Source organism: Mus musculus, chromosome 6 (genome assembly GCF_000001635.26).
Source record: "Mus musculus strain C57BL/6J chromosome 6, GRCm38.p6 C57BL/6J".
Taxonomy (NCBI): Eukaryota; Metazoa; Chordata; class Mammalia; order Rodentia; family Muridae; genus Mus; species Mus musculus.
In genome coordinates, this window is record NC_000072.6 from 125362539 (window position 1) to 125389928 (window position 27390).

At 51.9% G+C, this 27390-nt stretch overlaps 1 protein-coding gene and 1 long non-coding RNA gene across 4 annotated transcripts; one reads left to right on the plus strand and one right to left on the minus strand.

The window, feature by feature from the left end:
• Positions 1-112: 112 nt before the first annotated feature.
• Plekhg6 (pleckstrin homology domain containing, family G (with RhoGef domain) member 6) lies at positions 113-19077 on the minus strand. Of its 3 annotated transcripts, none has more exons than XM_017321495.2 (17): positions 17812-19077; positions 17217-17438; positions 16164-16372; positions 14844-14999; positions 13186-13350; positions 12705-12800; positions 12436-12486; positions 11991-12140; positions 10569-10679; positions 10275-10328; positions 9940-10077; positions 9520-9639; positions 8044-8176; positions 7843-7958; positions 2046-2197; positions 504-1181; positions 113-329 (listed from the first exon to the last, which is right to left on the minus strand). In XM_017321495.2, the coding sequence occupies exons 3-17, from the start codon at positions 16299-16301 to the stop codon at positions 320-322; spliced, it is 2268 nt and encodes a 755-aa protein (XP_017176984.1). In that variant the 5' UTR covers positions 16302-16372; positions 17217-17438; positions 17812-19077; the 3' UTR covers positions 113-319. The 3 variants fall into 3 exon arrangements, with proteins under 3 accessions (XP_017176984.1, NP_941006.2, XP_006505930.1); NM_198604.2 differs by having other exon boundaries at positions 10275-10424; positions 17812-17966; XM_006505867.3 differs by lacking the exon at positions 17217-17438 and having other exon boundaries at positions 10275-10424.
• On the plus strand, positions 10025-10857 carry Gm52918. The gene is made up of 2 exons (XR_003956501.1): positions 10025-10102; positions 10431-10857. It is a non-coding gene; the product is annotated as a predicted gene, 52918 (long non-coding RNA).
• Positions 19078-27390: the final 8313 nt, after the last annotated feature.

Here is a 27390-nt window from a genome sequence, read left to right on the forward strand (position 1 = left end):
TATGAAAAAATAGCCCGGCAAGTCCAGCCATCCTGCCAGCTAACAGTAGATTCCACCCTGTGGGTACCCATGCTTTCCGTTTCCCATCCTCATCCAGTGTTCACCAAACAACCATGTTTCTGGGCACTTTTATATAGGGCTCAGGGGTTCGTCTGTGAGACAAAATGTTCAGTTCTTGACCTCCAGGGTCCTCAGAGGTGATGCCTGGGTCAGGCTTGGTTTGAGGTGGATCCTTGAGGTAGAGTCCGGGGGAGGTGGTGGCCAGCACTCTTAGGGAGACAATTTCTCTAGGAGGTGTATCAAAGGGCCTCAGCATTCCTTATACTTCTCTGTGAAGGAAGGAAGACAAATGCATTAGGTCAAGGTCAAGCAACGAGTGGGCTGATGGGTAAAGCAGAGTACCCTCCCCTGCGTTGGTTGTTCCCTGCTCTGCACAGCCTGCCTCTTAGAACGGCCCCCCACTCCATACTGTCCTTCTGTCCCATAGTAGTTTCTGCACTTACGATGTAGACAGGGGCGTGTCCAGCTGTATGATGTGGGGGACCCTCATTCTCTGCAGCTGGGCTAGAGTCAGCCTCCGGGGCTTGCCATTCCCTGGTTCCGGTTCCGAGGCTCCATCGATCCTTTGGTTGGCCAGCTCCTCCCTGATCTCCCTGAGCATGTCCTCCCGTAGGGAGCGGGGGCGGAGTTCAGGGGATAGAAGCCCCTCATCTTCATCTGAGGACTCCCAGGGGCTTTCCCCAGCAGAGTCAGTATGAGTGGGAGAGTGGGGGAGCGGACTCCGACGTTGCGCCCTGTGTAGGGTTTCTACCACCACATTCCCTGATGCCAAAGTCTCGTCTTCCTCCTCCGACCAGATTGGTGGGGCTCTCCTGGGTAGACTGCCTCCTCTTAGGATCCCTTCTGGCAACTCTGGGGCGCTTCGCCGCTGGGGAGCTTGGGGGTCGGGAGGCTGGGGGCGCAAGGGGACGTCTCTGAGTTCCAGGGTGGAGAAGGTGAGGCGAGGGTCTCTACGAAGAGCCTTGGACCGAAGCCTGTTCAGGGGGGAATGAGAATCCTTCGGGGAGCTTGGAATCAAGGTACCGTAGCCAGAGTCTGAGGCGTCATCCGGCATGGAGGGCGTGTCTTCATCTGTATCCTCAGTCACCACCAGGCGGGGGATGATGGCGAACTCTAAAGTCCTACAGTGAGGAGTAGAAAGTCAGACTCATGCTGAGAATGGGATTCAAGGCTGAGAAGCCTCTCCTATTAATCCATTCAGAAATGTCTCCTCCAAACTTACTGCCCTGTCTCAGTGCAGGACAGTGATTGGCTTTCCCCACTTCACTGCTTAGGATTATGCTCTATAAAAGACCGTGGGTACTCCTTTTATACAGCACCTATACTGAAACTGGAATGACACAGAGATTAGCCCAGTCAGTGTGCAAAGTCCTATTTGAAACAGAAAAAGACCTGGAGGTCAGCTGGGGGTGGGGTGCTCAGGAGGAATGCCTTGTGATGTGTTCAAGGTCAGTCTGAGTTACTCGCCTCGAAAACAAACAAGAGCTCAGGTTTGCTTCTGAGCCACTCTGTGCACAGCACCTGGTTCAGACCTCATCTCACGCAGCTTGTCTCGGATTTGCTGAGTGGGCCCATTGGTGGGTCCTTCTTCTCTAAAAGCTTGTTGCTAAGCAGCTGTTGCATCCCGGACGAACCTCTTTACCCTGCGGGGTTTGGAGCTTGCTGTGCCCTGGGAACTCTGCTATTCTGGAAACTCTGCTATCTACCTTCACTCTGGAGCCTGCTCATCACAGGGAGTTCACATGCTGTGTCTCTGTTTCCTTTGCTCGGTGCCCACCCTATGCCACGGGTCCCTTCACATGGTAACTACCAACCTCTTCCACTCCCAGCTGCAGCTCATGCTCTTGTTCTCATACCAAGTCCCCGAGGCTCCTACTCACCCTGCTCAGCTTTATAAATGTCTCCTCCCTCCTCCTTACCCCCCTCTTCCCCACCTCCCTCCTCCCCAACTGCGCCCCCCTCCTTGCATGGTGATGGAGTCTTACCTCCCCTCGGCACTGCTCTGGGAGTCCTCCGGGGAAGGCGAAGGTGTGGAGGGCCTGGTGCTGGGGGACTCCGTGCCCTGGTTGCGATAGAGGGCCAGCAGCTCCCTCTTCTGTTGAATGTACTGCTCACCCTTCAGCTTCTGCAGAGTGGTCTGAGGAGGGACTTTCATTATGAGCTCTCATTTACAGATCAAGAACCTTTGGCTCTCCTAACTCCCTTCCGAGGCACAGGGGTTTACACTTCCTTTCCTACTGAGAAAGGGCAATGAAGGCTGGGGACCACCACAGGAGTCATTCTTACAGGGAGGGAGCACAATGATGCCGAGATACAGTGGTGGCAGCAAGCTGCAGAGCTGCTGGTGGAGGGAATTGGGGCGGACAGAACGTCCCCTTTCCTCTGCTCTCTTGGCCCTGTATCCCACACCACCTGGGAAGCCAGCCCTCTGATGCTCCTCTCTTAGAATCTCTCCCTGGCCCAGAAGATGGTGCTGCCAGGGCTCTGGACCATACAGGTCCTTGGGTTCCTCTTTTGGGCTCATTGCTCTCTCATCACCTTGACCTTCATTGAAGGAGGGAGGAGCAGGAGCACGCTTGCCCTAGGCTGAGGACTCTCCTGTCCCTTAGCCAGGTGAGAAAGGAAAGCTGGGGCTGGAGAGTTGGCTCAGTGGTTACGAAAAACCTCTGCTCTTCCAGAGGTCCTGAGTTCAGATCCCAGCAACCACATGGTGGCTCACAACCATCTGTAATGGGATCTGATGCCCTCTTCTGGTGTGTCTGAAGACAGCGACAGTGTACTTACATATAATAAATAAATAAATAAATAAATAAATAAATAAATAAATAAGCCGGGCAGTGGTGGCGCACACCTTTAATCCCAGCACTCGGGAGGCAGAGGCAGGCAGATTTCTGAGTTCGAGGCCAGCCTGGTCTACAGAGTGAGTTCCAGGACAGCCAGGGCAATACAGAGAAACCCTGTCTCAGAAAAAAAAAAAAAAAGGAAAAGAAAAAGAAAGAAAGAAAAGAAAAGAAAAGAAAGCTGTCCCAAGATGGAAGAGAAGAGAACACACGTCTGTGTCCCTTCTGAGTTTTCAAACAGAATAAGGAAGTGGCAGCTGACAGATATCATGCAAGGACCTCCATACATACGGGCGCTTTGTCACCCTCCAGCATGGCAAGCACGGACCTGAGCTCATCTTACAGATGCAAAGACTAGGCTTAGATGCAGCTGCTTGCCAAGGAGAGGAGAGCCGGGTGAGTGTATACTCTTTAAGTCTTAGCTCAGTGACTGCAAGCTTTCTGGCAGCCTTGAAGGGCTTTGAGTTATCACAGGAGGTTAATGTTGGGGGAGACAGCAGAGCCTGAGAAGACGCAGGTGGGTAGCAAGAGGAGGCTTGGCATGAAGGAACACAGAAGTGGCTGCTATGGGCAGAATGGACAGCAATATTCATAGGTATGGCTAAGAAACACTAAAGAGCTTCCCAGAGGGTAAAGAAATGGCTGAAGGCTAGGCTGATCCCAGCATTTGGATCACGGCATAGCCACTTGAGTCAAGAGGATCTCTGAGTTTGAGACCAGCCCAGTCTACATAGAGAGTTCCAGGCCCATCAGAATGTATACAGTGAGATCCTACCTCAAAAAGAAAAAGGAGGGGCTGGAGAGATGGCTCAGAGGTTAAGAGCTCTGGCTGCCCTTCAAAAGGTCCCAAATTCAATTCCCAGCAGCCACATGGTGGCCCGTGACCATCTATAATGAGATCTTGGTGCCCTCTTCTGGTGGACAGTCATACATGTGAGCAGAACACTGTGTACATAATCAACCAATCTGTTAGAAAGAAAGAAAAAAGGAAAGGAAGAAAAGAAAGAAAGAAGGAAGGAAAGGAAGGAAGAAAGGAAGGAAGGAAGGGAAAGGGAAGGGAAGGGAAGAAGAGAAGAGAAGAGAAGAGAAGAGAAGAGAAGAGAAGAGAAGAGAAGAGAAGAGAAGAGAAGAGAAGAGAAGAGAAGAGAAAAGGAAAAGAAAGAGTGGCTGTGGTTGGAGTCTTTCACCTCCTTCCTAGGCGTCCCCACCACAGTGGCAGCTAAGGTGCTGCATCTGGCATAGAGCAGAGACCTCAAGTGTTCCCTCACCCCATACAACGCTCTCTTGTGACTGATGCCAGGTTAGCTGATGGCTCCATGTTTGTCCTTTCTCAGAAGCTGGGAGAGTGTGAACCAGCAGCCCTGGGGCTTCCTGGGCTTCTCCAAAGCTTTGGTAGGAGCACAAGGGCGGCTGGGTCAGAACCAGACATGTTGGAGGAGGGTTGGGCAGGCATAGGAAAATGGTATCAAGTGGACAGTTGTTCCAACTCTCCTTTCCCTGGCTTCCCAGTCACTGAACCAGAGCCGAGGTTGAGAGCAGGAAACTAGCACTAGGGGGCCAGTTCCTGTGTCTCCTCCCTTTTCTCTTCTCTGGGCTTCATCTTTCTGCTCAGTGTGAAGTTGAGAAAGGTAGGAGCAGAAGGGTGGTGGGCTGCACAGCCTGCTGTGAGGAGAAGCCACGCCCTTTGCCCTCTCCCCCCCCCCATGCCCCAAGTTTGACTTTGTGATGGCTGCTGAGGATGGGTTAGTGTGGAGGGAAAGGATGAGCAGAGGACTTCTTTAAAGAATCTCTGCTGGTATTGGCTTCACTAAGCTTGCCCTTGTCCCTCCCCAAGAAAGGCAGGAGCTTGGGAAACCCACCCTGGGGTGGGGGGAGATGTTGAGCAGCTGAGCCCAGGGCTTCCAGCTGCCTCAAAAGCTACAGCAGGGGGATCTTCTCTGCTACAGCAGGAGGAGAGCCAAGGTGAGGAGAGCCAAGGTGAGGAGTAATGGAAAGAAAGCTAGAGTGGGAGGGAGGGAGGGCTCCTCTTCCTCTTCCTCCCCCTCCTCCCCCTCCTCCCCCTCCTCCTCCTCTTCCTTCTCCTCTTCTCTTTCCTCTTCTCTCTTCTCCTTTCTTCCTCCTCCTTTCTCTTCTTTGTTTCTCTGAGACTGGGTCTTTCTATGCAGCTCAGATCCAGAACTTGCTGTATAGCCCAGGCTAGCCCTGAACTCACAATCCTTCTGCCTCAGCTTTCTGTGTGCTGGGATTATAGGAGTGTTCAACTAGCTCACCCCCTTGTGTCACAATGACCCACACTTGTAGCGCTCCCAGGACGCACAGAGCCTCAGGCCAAGCCACTCACTGGCTTGTGGGCTATCACTGTACTTCCCCAGATGAGGGCCAGGCTTAGAAGGGCTAGTAACTTGCCAAGAGCACAGCGTAGGCTCTGGGCTGCTCTCAAGTCTTGCTTTTGTTTAATTGGCCCCAATTTCATCTTTTGGCCTCTTCCTCTGAGGGTTCTCAGTTCCTTTTCCTCCTCCCAGCCACTAAGTCTCCCCACCCCCACCCGCAAGCTCATTTTTTGTTAAAGCATAAGCCACCTCAAGGAAGCTGCCTCACTAACATTTCTGCAAGGGGAAGAAGAAAAAGTCTGAGCTCTGGGCAGAAGAAAAACTAAGAGAAACTCTCACCCTGTGTGAGCATGTGCATGCGTGTGTGTGTGTGTGTGTGTGTGTGTGTGTGTGTGTGTGTGTGTGTTGCAGTGTTTCAGGCTTTGAGTGGCTGGGAACCTCACTGCAAATTTGATCACAGAGGAGAAATGACTCCCCATTTGTCACGCTGCAGAGCCTATCAGGGGCTGTTATTTTGCATATGAACACAAGCAGGTTTGACTGGTTCTCAGAAGTTCCAAGTGAGAATGTGGCAGAAGGCTTGTTCTAAGACTGGGAGCCAAAGGAAGAGGAGACACTTGAGAGGTTGGTGTGGAAAAGCAAAGTTTACAGGTGTGGTGATGCCCATGCACATACACGCGCCCACCCACAAATAAATAAACAAGTAAATAAGTGTGCACATTCCTTCCTGGGGCTGGGGTGGAGTGCAGGGATACGCACTTTCCCAGGGTAGCAAAGATGCTGGGTTTGATCCTCGGCTCTGCCAACAAGCAAGACAAAGAGTCTAAGGCAAATCTCCAGCTCTTTGCCACTCTGCTCCCACCGTGGGTTTGCCTGGAGAAAGCCGGGTCCGAAACCCAATCCCCAGAAACCATAAATGTGACTTTAGTTGGGAACCGGGTCTTTGAAGATGTGAAAGGACCTAAGGTGAAGACCTCAGACATTCCATGTGGATTCTAAAGCAGGCGTCTGGCATCTTCATAAGAAAGGGAGGAGAATCTGGACACCAGCATACAGAGGGGAAAGCCAGAGATGCGGGGGAGGGGCCAGGAGTTGCTGCTCCAAGTTAAGGGCCACAGAAGCCATTGGTAGCTGAAACACAGATGCCCCCCTAGAACCTGGGCAGGAAGCTCAGTTCTGTCAATCCTGCATTTTGAACTTGTGGCCTCCAAATTTGTGAGGGACCCTGTTTCTGGATGCTTTGCTTTGTTTGTGTGGAACCATGGCTCAGTCAGCTCCAGGGTCTCGTGCAAGCTAAGCACGCGCGCTCACTGAGCTACACCCTAGCCCAGCCTCTGTTTTTCTATAGCCTCTGAACTGATAGTAACAGATGTAGCTTTACTGATGTCTCTCTCTCTTTTAAGCTCCTACTTGTATCACTTAAGTCTGCCTCCACTGGCTCCACGTTGTCTACAGGTCAAAGTTCAAGTTCCTGCGTGGCCCTTAGAGCCGGGCATGATCCTGTGGTACCACCTCCTGAACTCAGCTTCTGCTGCATCCACCCTTCTACTTCTCACCCTAACAATGCCAAGCAAACAACCTGCTCAGTTCTACACACACGCACACTTGAGTGCACACACCCACACAGTCATGTCCGTACACCCACACACATAATACACACACACACAATCGTGTGCATACACCACACATAATACACACACGGCCATATGCATAATATATACACACATAGTATACACACAGTCATATACATAAACCATACACATAATACACCCACACAGTCATATGCATACACCACGACATAATACATACACATATATAACAATGCAGTTATATGCATACGTCATATACACACACAACACACATAGTCATATGCATACACCACACATAATACATACACACAATCATATGCATACACCACACACACACACACACACAGTGGCAGTGGGAGGGAAAGAGAACATGGTTCCTACTGAGCTCTAAAGGTTTGTATGACCTTGATCCAGTCCTGGTCCCTTCCTATAAAGTGAGAGATGGGGTGCCTCTCTCAGCACCCAGGACTGTTTCCTATTTCTGGGTCTTTGCACTGTAATTCCCTTCTTCCTGCTTTGTTGTCTGCTCTGATGCACCGGTTTCTCCCCCCTAAGCTCCCTTAGCACCACTGCTTTTCCAGCAGCCTGCTGGGACAGACAGCATGGCCGTTCCCTGCTGCTGTCTTTGGCATGCTTGCTTCTGTTATTTGTACCCTGATTACTCTAATGAGCTGAAGCACAGATTCCTGGAGGGCAGGAATGGTATTTTCATTCTTTTCTGACTCCCTGGCACGTAGCACTAGCTCTGCTTGTCCCCAGAAAGTGCTCCGTAGGTGTCTCTGAACAGAAGATAAAGTTTAGAAATTCACTGTTTCGGTATGGGGAAAGCATTCGGGTGTACGGCGTGTTGGATTGTCTCAATAGCTGCCACAGGCTTTCTCAGACTCTGGAAGGCATCCGACCTGCTGCTGGTCAGATCTGCCCCTGCACCAGCCTCTCGGCCCTCCTTCACCCTTCTGTGATGCCAGTCCTGAGCTCCAGGGATGCATGCTCGCCCGCCTCCAAGCCTGACCCACCACCTACCTGAGCATGCTGGGTCTTCTCCAGCCACCGTGCACGCTCTGTAGAACTGGGACAGTGCACAGTGAGGGCACTGGAGACACACTGGAATTCTGTGAGGTGGATCAACAGGAAGCTGTCTGCACAGAGAAGAAGCTCTGCTTTAAGGGCTGGGCCTTATCTGACCCCAATCCCAACCCTTCCTCCTCTGGAGAAGAGACATACTGGGGTCTCGCAGTGGTCGGCACACGAGTTTCTCCAGCATGAGGGGAGGACGGATGACCTTGGCTCTGTCCGCCTTGCGTTGAGGTTTGGTTACCAGGAGCACATCGGAGAAGAGAAATAGGTACACATCCATCTACAGGTAGGGGTGCAGGAGAAAGAGGCAGGGTCAGCCAGAGTCAGGGGAGGGGCTTCTCCAGGGTTCTGGCTCTTTGCCTGTGAGCCTAAGGACAAGGTCAGACCTGCAGAGTGATCAGCTGAGAGAGAGTTAACTTGGTTCCATATCTTGATTTACAAGCAGGGAACAGGGCTGGCTGAAGGTCATATAAACAACCAGAGCTCGGGCAGGACCAGAACCCTGTCCTCCTGACCAGCTCAGCACACTTTCTCCCAGTGCTACCTTGTGTGGTTGTGTAGTATCTGTGTGGTTACATGTATGTGGCTGTATGGATGTTTTGCTCCAGTGTGCGCATGTGCGGGAGAGAGCAGGATCCTGGGTGGCTTGCGCTATTACTTTTTACCGTTATTGCTCTGAAATGAGGCGGATTGGCCAGAGAACTCTCTGGATCTGGTTGTCTCTTCCCAACAATCCTGGAGTACAGATGCAAGCAACCATGCCCAGTTTTTGTTTTGTTTTGTTTTTTAAAAATACATTTATTTTGGGGGCTGGAGAGATGGCTCAGCAGTTTAGAGCACTGACTGCTCTTCCAGAGGTCCTGAGTTAAATTCCCAGCGAACACATGGTGGCTCACAACCATCTGTAATGGGATCCAATGGCTTCTTCTGGTGTGTCTGAGGACAGCTACAGTGTACTCATATACATAAAACAAACAAACAAGCATTTATTCTATTTAGTGACATGTGTCTCTCTCTGTGTGTGTGGGGGGGGTATATGCATGTAAGTGAAGGTGTCCAAGGAGTCCAGAAGAGAGTTTTGGATCATCCTCTGGAGCTAAGTGATGAGTCACCCGACAATGGGAGGTGACCAGCAAGCACTCTTAGCTGCTGAGTTAGTTTTCTTTCCAGCCCCTAGGCCCAGTTCCTCCAGAAGGTGCTGAGGATTCAAACGCAGGTTCTCACGTTTTGTTTGGTTTGATGTTTGGCTCCGGTTTGGTAAACTACTTGGTTTGTTTTTCTTTGAAAGAGCTGCTTGTTTGATTTTATGCCTATGGATGTTTTGCCTTGTTTGTAGCACATGTAGGCAGTGCCTGGGGAAGCCAGAAGAGATGTCAGACCCTTGAGCTGGAGTTATAGACAGTTGTGAGCTGCCATGTGGGTGCTGAGAACTGAACCTGAGTCCTCTGCAAGAACAGCCAGCGACCTTACCTGCTGAGCCCTCTCTCGTTCCACCCCCAGGTCTGCACGCCTAAAGAGCAAGTGATCTCCCTCACCAAGTCACCTTCCCAGCCCCATTTCCAGCTTGTTCGCCTCTTATGTCGCCGTGCCCTTACATGTCACCTCTGTGCGTGGCACCCTCACCTTCCCTTCTCGTCCCTCCTTCACCCGCACAGGTCCTTCCAGCAGCAGCTGCCTGGTATACTCAGGGGCAACCCCTAGTACAGGAGTCATCAGATCCAGGGTGGAGAATGGACGCAGGTTCTAAGGGAACAGAGAACAAGCAGAAAGGGGATCAGGGCATCGTGCAGGCGAGCCTCTCCATCCCAACCCACGGTGGATCCTTGTGTTGTGATCGGTCCATCATTTCTGTAGCTGGAGCCACAGCAGACATGCCCAGGGCCCCCCTTTTACTCTTCCCATCTGCCCTTTGGGTTCCTCTCACAGGAAGGAAGGATGGACACACCCAGCTGTGGTACTCAGGTACCTCTGTCCTCTCCCCACCAGGCTTCTCCTCCATCTCCTTTCCCTGGAGCTTGGCATTTTTCCAGTGCGGTTCCTCACCTTCTCCACCTCCTCGCTGGAGGGCTCTAGCACCTCATAGGGTCCTATGCGCTGGGCCACAGCCATCAAACTCTCCTGCTCTTCACCCTGTCGGACCTGGCCATTTATGTGTCGCAGGAAGGACTCCACAGCCTCGATCTTGGGGTGTGAGAAGCAGAAGGAGGTACAGCTGAGCCCAGCTTCCCCACCCAATGGTAGCCACAGCACTCTAAAATAGGTCTAGTCGATCAGCACTGTAGGGGGAACGAGACCTTCGGGGAACACTAGAGATCAGTTCTTACCCGTCACCCGCCAGCCCCCACCACACAAGGGCCCAACCCCACCTGAATACCTACCATGGCATTCAGGGCCTCTTGGGCTCGGGGCTCGGGGCTTCTCTTGCGCACAGCCTGCAGCAGCAGTGGGTATTTGGTGATGCGCTGGTGGGGCTTGATGAGCAAGTCACCCAGCGTCTGTCTTCCGGAGCGCTTGTGTTTCTCACACCACTGCAGGGGACCAGGTAGAGCTCAGGAGTCTACAGGGCCCCTCCTGCAACCGCCGCAACCTTGCAAGCAGCTGAAGCCTAGCGGGACCTGGCTGTGCCAACTGCGCCCGCTGCCCCGCTGCCCCTGTGCTCCACCGCACCCTACCTGCACGAAGGTGTGGAACAGTGGGTTCGTGTCTTGCTGCTCCCGCGCATAAGCCATGGTCTGCTTTACTCGAAGGCAGTACTGGACGTAAGGTTGGAACCGCTGGCCAAACTGGAGGAACACATATAAAGCAGGCAGGAGAGGGCCATGAATAAACTCTGACAGGTAGAACATGGCTGCAGGCTGAGGAGAGAGCCTCATACAGTCCCTCTGAGAAACCTCTGCCGGCTTCCACCTCCCAAGACATCTCCCACAGCCAGACCCCTCATTCTGTGCTCCAGAGAGGAACCAACACCCCGAGAGGCAGACCCTGGCCACCCCTGGAGTTCATTCTCTCTGTGGCAGTGGCTGTGCCTGCTCCTCTGGATTCACTCTCTCACCATCAATAATTCAGCCTGACTTGTTTTCGGGACACCGGGGCTCCTGTTTCTATGACCTGAAAGTTGCCCAGAAGCCCAGCCTTGAAGGAAAAAGGTGCCGGGGCTCCCAGAAACCTGCCCAAACTAGCTTTGTACCCCACCTCAAAGTTTCCTGCTGACCCGGAGGCACTATGGAAGAAAGACTAGCCCAGGCTAGCTCTTTCTCACGTTCAATGCCTCTGGGATCTCCTTACTTGGGCAGCATCTTTAAGAGACATTTTATTAAATTTATTTATTTTATTTTATGTGTATGAGTGTTTCATCTGCATGTGGGTCTGTGTACCATGTGCCTTCCTGGTTCTCTTAGAGGTCAGGCCAGGTCCCCTTGAACCAGTTACAGATGGTTGTGAGCCACCATGTAGGTGCTGGGAGACAGATCCAGGTGCTCTGCAAGTGGAGCAAGCATTCTTAACTACTGAGCCACCTCCCTGCCCTTTAGACTGAGGTCTTGCCCTGATCTGTTTGCTGCTGGGTCTCAATGATACAGTTAATATTTTATAGCTGCCAAGTGATGCACATTTGTTATTAGAGCACTTGAAGAGCTAAGGCAGGAAGAGCTTGAATTTGAGGCTAGCCTGGGCAACATTGTCTTCAAAACAAAACGAAACAAAACAAAACACAGTGGAGATGGTGCCTGCCTTTAATCTCAGCACTCAGGAGGCAGGCAGAGGCTGGCGGATCTCTGTGAATTTGAGGCCAACTTGGTCTACAGAGTGAGTTCCCGGATAGCCAAAAACCAAACCAAACCAAACCAGTCCCCCTTCCCCCCAAATCCAATAGTGAATACAAACTGTAGCACTGATGAGAGCACCCCTCCCCCACCTCCTAGATATATTTGCATTTCATAAGCGTCCCTAGAAGACCAAAAAGCCTTTGGGACAGGTCACACTTGTGGGATGGAGGGAAGGAGATGTGGTTATGCTTTAGAGTTGGGCTGGGCCGTGCCCTGTGGGTTCTTTTGGGCTGTCCTTATCCTGCTCTTTCTGGGTCTCCCCAGACTCACTGTCAGGAAGCCATTTTGTAAGCTGACAGGATCCAAAGGTTGGCCAGAGGTGCGAGTGTCTTCCAGGATGGGCTGCAGCACCTCCTCCCAAAATCTCCGGTGGGCTCTAATCAGGTTGGGGACATTTCCAAACAGGGTCTCAGCCGACACCTGGAGGAGTGAGCAGAACTCAGTAACAGACATTTGTCACAGACAGGAAGGGACAGGGCTGGGGAGGAGGGGCAGAACCTGACAGTGGCCTGGAAGATCCTAGGGAGTCCCTCTATCCCCCAACCCCAACCCTGTGGCACCAGGGGAGCCAGGGGCCTGTGGTTTGCTGAGGGTCTAATGCAAATGGGAAATATAGGAAAACCAGGGGCATCCCAGAAAGCAGGGCTGTGGGAATTCAGACTGTACGACCTGGGGGTCTCGCCGTGGCCCTGCCTCCTCCTCTGCTTCCACTCACCTCAGTCAGCAGCCCCACCCGCTGCAAATTCAGCAGACCAGCTGCCAGGAGCTAGAGGCAGGAGGAAGACAGGGGCTCAGCTCCTGACCATCCTCCCTCAGGGGGTCCTCCCAGCACTGCCATCTTCAGTGTCCTCTCCATCTGAGCACATCTGAAACCATGGCCTGGATTCCTTCCTCCTAGCCCTCACCCCAGCCCTTCTGCTCTGGGAGGATGGAGATAGTGCTAAGGACCCAGGTAGGGAGGAGACGGGGTTGAAGGTGGCTCACATCAGTCATGATCTTGAGCTTTCTCAGGTAGATCAGCTCAGTGGTCAGGAGTTCCCACAGTGCTTCCTGCTGGTGGCAAAGCTGGCGGTTCATCTCCTGAGGGGGACAGTGCTGGTTCACTTGGGGACCGCTTATGAGAGCAGGTATCTTTTGTCAAGAGCTGGATCAGCACCACCAGTTCTGGTCCCTTGACCCAGGGCCTTTTCATCTTAGCCAGTCCCCCACTTTCCATATGAAGCGAGTGAGGCTCTGGACGTCCTCTGTCACAACCAGGGTTTCACTATTTGGTGGCAGAGCTGGGATTTGAACAGATCTCTGGAGGTTTTCCCTTCTACGTGCTATATCCCACGGTCTTTGCCTTTTTCAGGACAGAAGTAAGACACATGGATGCGTGTGTGTGTGTGTGTGTGTGTGTGTGTGTGTGTGTGTGTGTGTAGGAGGGTCTGATGCATTATAGGGACATATACCGTTTCAAACCCACCTTGTGTTCCAGCACCAGCTCCTTCCAGGACTTTTCCATGGTCAGGGCACTATCGCCTCCCTCTCCTATCTCCCAGTGTCTCCGGTCCTCTGGTGGCAGGCGGGGCATCCCAAACATGCTGAATGTGTGCAGCCTTATTTCTAGCTCATGGGCCCTGGTGACTTCCTAGGAGAGCAGGGACGATGGTTAGTTAGCCTGACATGTCCTCAGCATCTGGTGCCCAGGCTCTGGACTGGCTGTGTGCGCACACATGTATACATACACGGGCCTGATAGGGCAATGAGTAGGTTTGTTATTGCCCAGGAAATGAAGTTACAGTTTTGTCTGCAGAAAGAAAAGATCCCAGGGTAGAGGGGTTTGAGGGGACCTTCCCGACTAGAGCAATTCCTTCTAGAAGTTTCCCAATTCAGAATAGGGGTGAGGGGCAGAATCAGACTTCTCAGAGTGGTCCTTAAGAATTGATTTTCTTTACTTAAGAAAAAAGAAAAGAAAAGGAAAAAAAAAGGAAAGGAAAGGAAAGGAAAGGAAAGGGAAAAAAACTTCTCAGTTTTTGGCTGCACTGTAAATCGAACCCAGGACCTTCTGCACGCTGGGCAAGCCCTCCACCACTGAGACATACACCCCAGACTGAGAGGCCTTCAAGTAAGAACCAGGACTAGACTTAAGAAAGCATGGTCTTTCAGGGTGGTGGTGGCGCACGCCTTTGATCCCAGGCTCTTGGAGGAAGGGACAAGTGGATCACTATGAGTTTGAGGCCAGCCTGGTCTACAGAGTGAGTTCCAGGACAGCCAGGGCTACACAGAGTAACCCTGTCTTGAAAAACCAAAACCAAAACAAGGACAAAATAAAACAAAAGGGCATGGTCTCAGGTAACACAGTGACATAAAATGGACACATTACATTCTGGGTTGTTTTTTAGATGGGGATTTGTAATACAGCTCAGGCTAACCTTGAACTTGCAGCCCTCCTGCCTCAGCCTCCTGTGTGCTGAGACTATAAATGTGCAATCATCGTGCTTGGCTCAAAGTAGAGATATTTCTGAAGCAGCATGCCTTAAAATTGTTCATCGTAAGAGGTTTTGGTGTCAAATAATGGGGGACAAACAATTCCTTTGCTCACTCTGCCCTTCTTGTGACATGGGAGGAAGTGGCGGGGCTCCTGGCTAGGATGAAGGATACTTTGGGAGAGTAGGGATGAAGAGACTGTCCCTGGATCTCATGTTATTTGGTAATTTCCAAAAGCTGTGAGGTTATTTTTATTTTATGTGCACTGATGTTTTGCCTGCATGTATGTCTGTATGAGGGTATCAGGTCCCCTGGAACTGGAGTTACTGTTGTGAGCTCTCATGTCAGTACTAGGAATTGAATTCAGGTCCTCTGGAAGAGTAGCCCATAATCTTAACTGCTGAGCCATCTCCCCAGCCCACAATGCAGGGAATTTAATATTAATGGTTTACTCCCATGGGACCCAGCGCATCAGCGCAGAGCTGTTCCTGAGAGCGCCTCTGCAGAGAGCTGTCTCTGATTGACTTCTCATCTGCCTGCTGTCAGAGGCTCCCTGCCAGCGTTCAGTTCACGGAATTTCTGGGCTTGACTGTCTCTAGAGGCCATCATGACTGGGATTGTGAGCACTGGGGCAGAAGGCAAGGGAATCCTTACCTTGAGTTTGGGGGAGTGAGGTGGGCCGACCCCAAAATAGCTTCCATGCCTCTTCTCTGGGTCTGGTTCCCGAAGCACCAGAGGAGACATGCCTCGGGTCTGGCCAGAGCCCTTGGCAAAGGGGACATAGTGCTGAAGGCGTCGGCGACTAGGGTCCTAGAGGAGAAGACAAGACAAGTTCTGGGGGTACCAGAAATACTAGAGAGGTGGTAGGGGCCGAGCTTGGCTCCTGCAAGTTGGGCTGGCTCGCTGCTCTCATCAAACCAGTTTGGTGTGAGTCGCTGCTGCTTTGAGTCACAGTGGCTGCTGCCAGGGAAGCCAAGTTCTGCTGGGCAGGGACATGCCTGCCTGGTTCCCAAGGGAGCCTGGAGGTAGAGGCTGAGGTCTCCTGCAGCGCTTGTACACAGGCACACACATGCCTGGGCTCTGCGTCGGGTACCCAGCCTCTGCCCGGCTATACACGTGCCCTCTGGGCCAAGGGCTCTCAGGAACAGAGGATGGTCCACGCTGTGTTCTGAGCTCATCCCTTTGCGGGCAGCTGGGTTCCCTCACATGTGGAAATGAAAGACCGCAAAGGTTCAGCCTCCTCCCTAGGGCCTGCAGCTTGTGTCCTATGGCACTGGGAATTGCTGTTCTTCTGTGCTAGAGGTTGAAGCCACAAGTCTCCTCCCAAGGCAGGCCTGGTCACATTCCTTGTCTGCCTTGGCCTGAGTTGCCTTACATACTTCCTAGTGTCCCTTTCTGCCCTCTGCCTGGGCAAGTCTCGTCTCCAGGGGTGGAATCCTCTAAGGAGGCAGGGAATACCCCCAGCTAGAAGGGGCACTGTTCTTAAGGAAGCACCGAGGGCAGAAACAGCCTAAGTCCTGGCCTCCACACCCCTTTCCTCTACTAGCTTTGGAAGTGGGCCGGGTAGGTGGAGCCAGGGGCGGGGCAGAGACAGTTCCGGCCACTCCCCCTCCTCCCCTGTGAGAGCAGGGGCACCCTGAACCTTTGCTCTTCTTCAGCCCTGACTCAGGGAGCTTTTGACTCCTCCCAACTCAAGTAGAGACTGACAGATGCCTTTCCCCACTGCGCTGGGAATTCAGAAATGCCTCCCAATCCCTCCTCTGAGCTCCCCGCCTCCCCCACTGTTGTCTGAGGCTGGGTGTGAAGCGCTGGCATCCTGGCCGGGCACTGACCCTCCTTCCCAGTAACCCCGGAAAGCGGAGGAGGTTAAGGGACAAGAATAGAGCAGCCTGTGAAAAAGGGGACAGACTTCAAAACCTTGGTGTCATCCCTCCTGCCCCACCCAGGTCACCTTTGGGGCACAGGCGCACTCACCACTCCAGGACCTCCTCTGGGAAATAGATTCCCAGCAGTGCTGTGGGCAGAGGTCTGATGACGGCCCCCGTAAGTCTCAATTCGGGAAGCTACCAGGCCTTGGAGGGGGCCCTCATTTGGAGGACCAAAGGCTTGCATTGTTTCTCTCCTGAGTTACCCCCAGAGGATCATAGCACCAATGTCCAGGAGAAAGGGGGGTATCCCCTTTTCTGCAAGATAGAAAGCCCAGGCTGGATTAGTGATGAACGAACGTCTCCACAGGTTGGAGAGCAAGGAAAGACAAGAGGACAGAGTGGGGAAGAAGAGGGCCAGATGGTGGGGGGTGTGTGCTATCTATAAGCTAGTAGGGGGAGGGCAGGGCCAGGTGCATGCTGGGTAGGAACATCTGCTTTATACTTAGGATACATTCACACTTCAGCCTCAGAGGATGCTGTAGTCTCAAGAGCAGCTGGGAGCAAGGGTCACAGAAATCTCTAGCACTCTAGATAGCCCCAGGTAGAAGGCGGTCTCTTGTACCTAGATGTCTCCTTTCCTGTATTACCTTTGTCAACACTGCACAAACACCATGAACTGGGACAGGTAAAGCTGACTAGAGACAGACAAGTGGGTTTCTCATGTTGGAACAGACTATGGGTTAAGAACGGCTTTTATTTTATTTTCTGATTTGAGATAGGAGGACCTCTTAATATAGCCCAGGCTGACACACAGTGTAACCCAGTCTAGGCTACCTTCCAACTCTGCATCCCCCTGCCTCAGTTTCTAGAGTGCTATGATCACAGATGTATTCTATCATGCTTTGCAACGTTTACATTTTTAAATAATGGGGGGGGGCAAAAAAGGAAAAATAATATTTGGGGAAAGAGAACAATACACCCAGTTCACACTCCATGAGTTACAGCTAGTTTTATCACGGTTCAGCCAGCCAGCCACCCTTACTGGTCGGCTGGCCATCCTTGGCTGCTTTTCAGTTAGTCGCAACTGAGACTCAATAGACAAGAGACTCTACAATATAGCTTTTCTGTCCCTTTACTGAGAAGTCTGTACATGCCTTACCTGGAAACCCCACACGTCCACGTACAATCTGGCGAAGTCAGGAGAGCTGTCAGACAGGGTCTGGAGGGATGCCCCTAGTTGAGGCAGCCCGCTGGTCTCCCACTAAGCTCCTTTCCTGGCCGCCGAGGGCACCACCAGGGATAGAGCTGGAAGTCAGATGCAGGACTCCACCCCTCCTTTCTAAGCCTGGATGGAAGACCCATCCCTTGCAGTGGGCAGGGCCTGAAGGGAAGAGGCCCTTAATGGGAACTGGACTCAAGAACCCTATACAGGGGTTGGTTTCCCACCAACTGGGCTCTAGAAACCTCCCATTTCTCTCTCCTAGCTTACTCTGACTTACTCGCAGAGGAGATTGTTCATTGTGTCTCCCGCCCCGGGACAACAACAGTCCAGCCCCCGAAGGCAGTCCCCCGCCCCTCCTTCTCCCTCCCCCTTACTATCTCTCCCCACGTCCACCTTTTCTATCTTTTCCCAGGCCCAGCTTTTCTCCCTCCCTCGTACCCAGCCTCCTTCCCTCCTCCTTCTGAGGCCCCGCGACCCTGTCCCAGATCCCCGGTTCCCTGGCCGCCCGGCACTCGCCCTCCCAAGTGCTCACCTGTGAGCGCAGGTGTCCGAGCTTCCGCTGTCCTTGACGTCCGCTGGATACTGTGGAAATCTGGGTCGTTGTCAGCTTCCTTGGCGATGGCAGCCCCACTGTCCCAGCCTGGGACTAGGACCGAGCGGCCCGCGGGACCAGGCAGCACGGGGCCGGGAAGGGAGGTGAAGGTGGAGGCAGAGGGGCGGGACGTGGGCTGGCACCTCCCCCTCCCTGCGGGCCTTGCAGCGTCGCGGTCCTGGTCACCCGGACAGAGAGGGTAGGGAGCCGGACTCTCCGTACACCAACCCCAGACCAGGAGTGCTCACTTCTCGGTGCGCACCTTTCCCTTTCTTTTGCACCTGAACTAACCAGCAATCTGTCACCTGGTCGGGGCCAGGGGCTGGAACCTTGTGCCACCCGCAGGCCACCAGCGTGTCCTCCCTTCCCGGCCAGACCCCTGCCAGGCGCCAGGGTAATGAGGGATAAATGAAAGGTTGGGCGCCGCTATGCGGAGGCGGTGAGGTAATGACCAAGCGACCTGTGGCAGGTACACATCCCTTGTTTGCACCAGGCCCCTCTTGCCTGTCCTAGACCGTTACCCTGAAAGGGAGCCAGCCTAGCATCAGGAAGGGCGGAGGCCCAAGGATTCTCAGCCCCATGGCTGTCCTCTGGCCATGGAGTCCAAAGTGTAGCCCTTATCTCCAGTGAACCTGCTGGCCTGCCCTGGCAACAGGGAGGAAGGTTCTGTGGACTTTGTGTCTTATTGAGGGAGGCATCAGGGGCCAAGCTTAGACCATACCCAACACTACTCTCATTACTTAAGCCTGGAGGGAGGGGGCATACCAGGGGAGGGTACCCTCCCACCGGACTGCACTTGGGCCAGTGTGGCCTTCCCAAGGGCTACACAGACTGAACAGTTTCTCCGAAGTGGTACAGCACTGGCTGGGCGTGATGTGAAAGGCATCCCCGCCCCCCCGCCCCCACATTCCCAAGTCCTGTCGTCTGGTCTGAGGGAAGAACTGAGAGTTATATCATCCCATGGATGTGTGATCCAGAGGTGGAAGTCTCGGTGGGGGGGGGGGGGAGGGGGCGGGGAGATGGGCAGGTCTGAGGTCCACTTTGGGATCTTCCTTCCGCCAATGGACTAGACTGGGTCTGGTGCAACCTCTTACCACACAAAGCATCCCGAAGTACACAAAACCCTTTCAGAAGTGTCTCCCTGTGTTCAGAGGAAAAACAAAACAAAACAAAACAAAAACAAAACAAAACAAAAACAAAACAAAACAAAACAAAAACACCTCTAATTCTCACCCTCTCCCATGGCTCCTTTCAGCCTGGAGAGGCATCTTTGCCATCGGTTGCTTGAATGTGTGTTCCTGTTCCCAGTCACAGATTTGTCCTTCAGTGTACTTTTTTAGAATATGATGTTGTGAGGTCTCAGTGTTACAGAGGAGCTGTCCTGACCTGTGGTTGCCTCCATCCTGCCTTCTGCCCCCCCAGGTGTGTGTGTAGGGGGGGGAGCGGAGAAGGAGTTGGATGAGAACCATGTTTGTCAAGAATGCAGGTTTTGCCTGTTCCTAGCATTCACACTGTGGGGGGCCAGGAGAAGAGGAAGACATATCCAGGGATGATGAGTAGCCATGAGAGAGAGAGAGAGAGTTAATGAACCAGTTGGTGCTGATTACTGGCCATATTAAATGACACCCCAAAGACACTGGTGCTGAGGACTTCTCCTCCCACTGATTCTCAGACAAAGGTGGAAGGAGGAGAAAGAGGGAAATTGGAATTGAGAAGGTAGGAGAGAAATCCTGGACTTACATGCCCCTGGAGTGAGCTTCTGATGTCTCCCATAGACCCAGGCAGAGTTAACCCTTTCCATTCCCTCAGGGCTGAGGTCCCACCTCCACCTCCCAGTACCCTGGGGCCTGTATCAAGTCTCCCTGGGAGGAGAGGTTCCCAGACAAAGCTAAAGACAGAGGTGTGGCCAGCTGCAGGTGTGTGGGCAGGTGGACTCGCAGGCTCTCTTGGTCCATTCCTTCCTTCTATTCTGGCTCTGTCCAGCTGTCCTCTCTACAACTGCCCCTTCCACCGAGCTCTCCCGTGCTGTGGAGGACAGACTCCTGGGGCGGGCTGAGAAGGAAACACAAGCAGAGGAACTGCGTAGTCTCCTGAAGATGAGGAGTTTGCCAGAGGCTGGGACTCTGCCGGGAGGGGTGGGGAGTCACTGGTCAGGACAGAGGGGACCCCCTGGATACCTCTTTTCCTTTTCTGCTTCCTTAGAAGTTCCTGGTAGCCATAACAAGGATCACACTCCTTGACCCACTGTGCCTCAGTTTCCTCTGTGGGCCAGATGTTCTTCATCAGGCCCCCGCTTGACCCTACAGCTGATAGGTGTCCTAGGATCTGAGATTGGAGAATCGAAAGGCTCTGTCTGGAAAGTAACTTTGGGGCCAGGTGGCACTTGTGGGGTTGGCATAAAGCTCCAAGAGGTGGGAGGGTACAGAAGATGAGCCTGATCCCTAAGTCTGACCCAGTCCACATCTCTGGGGAGAGGCAGGCCACCTATGTCAATGAGGTACTGGAAGTTCCTAGCAACAGGAGGCAGCCAATGGGAGCTATGTCTTTGCTGAAGAGTTGGGGACAGACTGGGGACGTGAGCAGGAGGTGGCAGATCACGGAAGACAATGCATACAAGGCCACTGGGTCTAGCTGCTGGTGCCTCACATCAGCCTTGGGCTCCAGTTCTCCCTGCCTTCCTTCCTCCTGGCCACCTGTGCAAGGTCTAAGGAATCTAGAGACAAATGAGAGAATGCCGGACAGAGGCAGGGAATTCCAGACCTGTGGAGAGACAGACAGATAGATAAAACATTGTAAAGGTAGATATAGACGTGATGGATGGGAAACCACAAGCACATGTTAGAGGGTCCAGTTCTTACATAGGGCAGGCAAGGAAGGTTTCCTGGAGGAATTGAGCTCTGCACTGAGACCATGCTGCTGAGCGCAAAGGGTTCTGCTGCTGGGGCTGCAGAGAGGACACTTCTGGAACAAAGAATGGGCAAAGAGCTGTGATGTGGGAGAGCTTGCTTGTAAAGATGCCGGAGCTAAGTGTGGTAGAGCACACTTGTCCCTGCTTCCTAGGAGGCAGAAGTGAGTGTTCACAGGCGGCTTGTGCAGCCCAGTGAGACCCGGGCAGAAAAACCAGCAAACGAAGCTAAGGAGATGTCTGGGAAGACAAAGGCCTGAGTTTGATCCTCAGGACCCACTTAATGGAAGGAAAGACTCTGACTTCCTCACACACATAAATATAATTAGAAAAAACATTTAAGGGGCTGGAGAGATGGCTCAGAGGTTAAGAGCACCTGACTGCTCTTCCAAAGGTCCTGAGTTCAAATCCCAGCAACCACATGGTGGCTCACAACCATCCGTAATGAGACCTGACTCCCTCTTCTGGGGTATCTGAAGACAGCTACGGTGTACTTACATAGAATAAATAAATAAATAAATAAATAAATAAATAAATAAATAAATCTTTAAAAAAAAAAAAAAAAACATTTAAAAAGAAGCAAGCAACCAGGGCCAGGGCATGGCTGAGCCAGTTGATTCAGTGCTTGCCTGACATGCATGGGGCGCCGAGCTTGACGCCCTGTACCAGCATAAACTGGCGGCATGCGTCTCTTACTCTGGCACTGGGGAGGTGGAGGCATAAGGACCAGAGGTTCAGTATTATTCCGGGCTATACAGGACTTGTATACAAACAAACAGAAATACAGAAAAGGCAGGTTTTCCAACGACTCCAGAATCTGCTTTGATGGCTCCCTAGGGACTTTCCACCTCCAAGCCGACCATCTCTGGGTCCTGGTGACTTGGGAAGATAAACTCTCTTTCTTCTGGCATTCAAGGGTCTCCTCGTTGGACCCCAGAAACAATTTCAACTTTTCTCCTGCTTCTCCCTGTGTGTCAGTGTCCCTGGATCTGCTTCAACTTTCCTGATGCTTTTGCTACTCCTTTGGTGTCACCTGCTATGTCCCCCAGACACCCCCCCCCCACTTCCTTCCAATCCCTCTCAGGCCTGGCACTTACTGTCTTTCCTGCTGACACCTGCCTGCTCAAAGGCCCCACTGCTCTCTTACCCCAGCCCCACAGCTATCTGGATCTGGGTCAGGGACCTTAACTAAGTGTCCCTGAAGCAGGGACAGCCCCTTGCATAAAGTGTGATGCTAGCCTAGCCTCGGCATTTCCTAGACTGCACTGAACTCACTTGCTGGAAGACCCAGGACATTCCATTTGGAGGCTACTTGCCCGCACTGTCACCTCTCTGTTCCCGTCTGTTTTTAGCTAGCTGGTGTTTGAGTGATGTCACATGATCACCCCTGATTTAGTATTACACCCCCTTCAGCAGCAGGGTTCTGAGGATGGGGCGGCTCAGCAGGAACACGGCTGAGGCTCTTACACTGTGTGTGATGTTTGTCTATTCTAGCACTGAAAGGGGCCGAGCACGGTGGGAGTGTGAGGTGTCTGCTGGGGGCACAGGTGACAGAGGAAGTAAGAAGAAGAGGCACGGGGAGCCCCAGAGGCAGAATGACTGTAGGGTTTCCCCGGGGCTGGACTTGGGATTGGGTGTCTGATGTCCAGGCCGGTTCTCTGACTGGGTCTTCCTCTGCTTTTGACCTGAGAAGGGTGCAAATTTTTCATTGAGACCTGTAGGGCCCTTGTGTCTCAGTATCCCAGGAAGTCCTTAGCCGTGAGGCGCAAGTGACCATCCAAACCCCTCGCCTGTTGGACGCTCCCTACCCACCCTCTGCTTCCAGGGAACAAAACAAATTCCAAACCACAATAGTGGGGTCTCCATAAACCACAGCTCACAGCTGCTCAGGGATTTCTCCTCCTCTCCATTACCCCAGGGGAACACTGTTGCCCCTAGTGACATCTCCTGGAAATGACAGCTGATTTGGTTTGGTTTTAGGGGACAGTGGATAAGCCTATGCCTGTTCTTTTGGAGGAGACCCACAAGGCCTTGCAATCTGAGGCCTGGCTGACGCTGTCCTGGCAAAGGGTCCCTGACTTGGCCTAACAACCTGCAAGGCTTCTCCCAGCCTGTCCTGGGAGATACACATGAAGGCTGATACATGCACGAGATTGCCTCTCTCAGTCCCCTTCCTCCAGGTCTCCTGGGTTTCCGCAGCTGTAGGGTGTCCCCAAAGCCCACTCGAGTGGGTAGTAGAGACTAGGTTAGTCCTTGTAAAAGTTTTCATGGCTAGGGCAGCTTTTCCCCAGCTGTGGCCAGTTTCTACCAGCCCAGTCCATGCCACTTAGTCAGAGGTCACAGACCTGGCTCCTGGAGTGTGTGTGTGTGTGTGTGTGTGTGTCTCAAGGCCCACTTACTAGGGCAGCTGACTGTCCCAACCTGTCTCATCATGCCACTCCCTGTTCAGCCCAGGAACACCACAGCTCTAAATCATTATTTCCAATTTAATTGGGCAACCCTGACTTTCAGGAAGTTCTTTCTCATCTCTGTCCTGCATTTGCCTTGCTCAAGCTTAATGTCCTCATGCTCTGGGGAATCCCGTCTTATTAGAGGCTGCCCTTCGAGTAAGCTGGATCACAGGTCATCTTAGTGAGCGCTCATTCTCTGAAGGTTTTTGCACCTTCCTTCAGAGACCAGAGTCTCAGTAGAATTCATGTGGGCTGTCAGTGAGGCCTGAGGGACCATCTTAGTCAAGAACTGTTTTAGAGAACTCTGACTGTTTCACTCTCTCCGCACCCTCCCTAATGAGGCCAGTGCTGTTGCCAGACTCAGCTTCAGGTGTGAACTGACCTGACCGAGGTCACAAAGGCAGAGTGGAGGGCACAATTATTCAGTCCTTTGATTACATCAAACAAGGTGTTGGCGTGAGGTCCAACCTCGGGTTCCTCACAGGGGAGCGCTGTGAGTGTGTGAGACCAGCCCCACTCCAGAGCTGTGTTAATCCTCTCTATTTGCCTAAGAGTCCCTCCCTCACTGTCCTTGCTGCTCCCATGTTCACTGGTTGGTTGTTTTTAGAGTGCAAAAGGCCAGGTGCAGTGGCATGTCTCCTAAGGGGGCGGGGTGGATAGAGTCCAGGAATTCAGGACCAGCCTGTTGTCTGGGCAGCATAACAGGCCCAGCATAACCAAGGAAGATGAAGGGGAGGAGGAGGAAGAAGAGAAGAAGAGGGAGTAGGAGAAGGAGAAGTGTCAGCTGCTGCCACAGATGTATGCAGTGGTGAGCACCTAGAATTCCCACACTTGAGGTGGGAGTAGCAAGATCATGAGTTCAAGGTCATACCCAGCTCCATAGTGAATTACAGGTGTGCCTAGGTTAGAGAGTCTGCCTCAAAGGGAAAACACTACAAAAGAAAACAGACTCGGTGTATGTGTGCTGTGCACACAGCCCCCAGATGCTTAGTGTGGTCTGCTGCCCTGTGCCAGGTATCAGGATGTCTGTTCACTTAGTAGGAGAGTCTCTTCTCTCTCTCTCTCTCTCTCTCTCTCTCTCTCTCTCTCTCTCTCTCTCTCTCTCTCTGGTGTTGGGGGTTAAACCAAGGGCTTTGTAATTTACCACCGAACTCCACTCCCAGTTCAAGAGTTCAGGAAGCCCTTCATAGACACTTTATTCTTGGTTGATTTTGTTTGTTTGTTTGTTTGTTGTTGCTGTTTTTATTTATTTTCTTTGGGACAGGGCCTCTCTACATTGCTCTGGTTGTCCTGGAACTCATTGTATAGACCAGGCTGGCCTCAAACTCACAGAGATTCACCTGCCTCTACCTCCTGAGTGTTGGGATTGAAGGCGTGCACCACCACACTTGACTTCATAGACACAAAGGAAGTGGGTGACTTGCCTATCTTTATGTCAGATGAAGATTATAACAACAAAATTGAAGATTTTTATTTATTTATTTATTTATTATTTTTATTTTTATTTTTATTTTTTGAGACAGGGTTTCTCTGTGTAGCCCTGGCTGTCCTGGAACTCACTCTGTAGAGCAGGCTGGTCTTGAACTCAGAAATCCTTCCGCCTCTGCCTCCCAAGTGCTGGGATTAAAGGCTTGCCACCACAGTTAATCCTTAAACAAGGCTGATTAGAGTATGCAAGGCACATTTTTTTCTTCATTTGTCCTTCACCTAAACCGTAGGATTGACTGTGGATGTAGCTCAGGTACTGTTTGCTTGATATGTGTGAAGCCCTGGGTTTCATCCTAGCACCACAAAAGGCAGGCATGGTGGTACATGACTGTCATCCCAAGCACCCAAGAAGTAGAATCAAGAAAATAGACGTTCAGGGTCATCCTTGGCTATATAGTGAGTTCAAGACCAACATGGCTGCATGATACCCCCTCTAAAACAAACAAACACACAAGCAAACAAAATGCCTACGCACCATCACTGTCTCATAGCCTGAGGACATGGGCTCAGAAGGGCCATCAGACATTTTTAGGATGACAGTGTTAGTAAGAGCAAAAGACAAAATTTCAACTCCAATTCCTCTCACCCCTAACTTTTAACTGCCATTGTGTGGGAAATGGGCAGTTTGCACACATAAGTTCACCCCCGATGAAGTACAAAATAGATCTAATTATTTAGCAGGGCATGGAGGCCCATCTGTATAAACCCAGCACGCTAGAGGTAGAGGCAACAGAATCTCAAGTTCAAGGCCAACTTGGGATACATAGTGAGATTCTGTCTGCAAGATCAACCAACCAACTAAAGCTTGACGGCTTCACTTCAGCCCTAAGGGTCGTCTAATTATTCAGAGAAACAGGCATGTAACTCCCAAAGTCTTCACAAGGAATACTGATATGTACTCAAATTTACAAGCTGGGGGCCGTGCCATGTCCCTAGAATCCCAACAACTAGGGAGGCTAAGGCAGGAGGATGGAGATTTATAGGTCATGGTAGGCTACATAGTAAGACTTAAGCCAGCCAGGGCTATATGGCCAGACCATGTTTTACATAATCAAATCATTCAAATTCTGTCCCATCACTGTGGTAGATGCTCCCCGATCTTGCATGTCCGACTCTGTCTCTGTTGCTTGGTAGCTTCCTCCCATATAACTCTGGTTTGAGCTTGAGATTTGCTTGGATCAACAATGTGTGCTAGAATGGAAATGTACTGTTTTTAACTGGAAGCTCTTGTGCAGCTAGATCTACATGTGGTCTACAGCTACAAATATGGTCCCAGAATTTGGGAGGTTGAAGCAGGAAGATCCTGAGTTTGGGGATAGCCTGGGCTACATAGTGAGATTCCCCCCCCCCCTTCTCAAACCAAACTAAACCAAACCAAAAGAAAACATCATCAATCTTGTGCTTTTTCTTTCTCTCTCAAAAATCTTCCCACCAGCCAGTGCCTTCTGTAGGGTGAGAGACTTTGTGACGTGAGCTCTGCCCTCCTGAGTCCTTCCCAGAGGTCTTAGTCACTGTCCTATTGCTGTGAAGAGACACCACGATGAAGACAGCTATTACAAGAGAAAGCATTTAGCTGGGAGGCTGGCCTACAGTTTCAGAGGCATTGCTCCATTATCATCATGGTGGGAAGCATGACAGCGTGCAGGCAGGCGCAGGAGCTATAGCTGAGGGCTACATCCTGACCCACGGGCAGGGAGAGCAATAGACTCGGGGCTTGGCATGAGCTTTGGAAGCCTTAAAAACCCCACCCCCAGTGACACTCCAAAAAGGTCATTCATACCTCCTGATCCTTCTAAGCTTTCAAATGGTGCCTCTCCTGGTTGTAAAGTAATTCTGGCTCTTCTATGCCTGTTCTAGCTCCCAAATAAAGACATGGAGACCTTATATTTATTAATAAACATCAAGCACTATAGCAGGCAGATACCCATCTATTCTAATTCATCTACACCTGCCTCCTACCCAGCCACGTGCCCCATTACCTGCCAACTTAGTCTTGCCCTGGTTGCTCCTGCTCCACCAGTGTCCTTATAGCGGCTCCCCTGGTGACCTGCTCGTGGTGAATCTCTCTCTCTCTCTCTCTCTCTCTCTCTCTCTCTCTCTCTCTCTCTCTCTCTCTCCCCCCCCCACCAGAGACCCTCTCACTGGGCTTGGAAGCCCTGCCTCTTTGTTAACCTATCAGAGGTGACCAAAAACAATTTTTACACAATGTTGAGACAGGAGTTGCTTGACAGTGCCAGTGTCCGGACAGCAACCGGATCTCTGGGCTCAGTAACCAGCATCGGAATACACAGTGCACAAACCCTGGGGGCTAAGCATTCAAATATATAAGCCCTATGAGGGCAACTGCTTTTCAAACTACCACATAAGACCAAACAGAATAAAGCAGGACCGCATCCTGGATGAAATCAACCAGGCCTGGACCAAATTGACAGAATGACCCAGTTCCATCTATACTGGCACAGAGGTTAATGCTTCCCATGATTAGAAGTCTTGTGGGTGCCTGTTGACAGTTCCAGTTGTCTCTCCTGACTTACTGATTGCTTCCTCTGAAGAAGTGCCCACCCACCCTGCTCCCTCTGTGGAGCAGCTGCATACAGTGACAGGCAGGGGTGTGACAACATAAAAATCTGGCCTCTTTGTTCAGATGGGAGACAGTTGTGCAGCGTCCAAGACCAG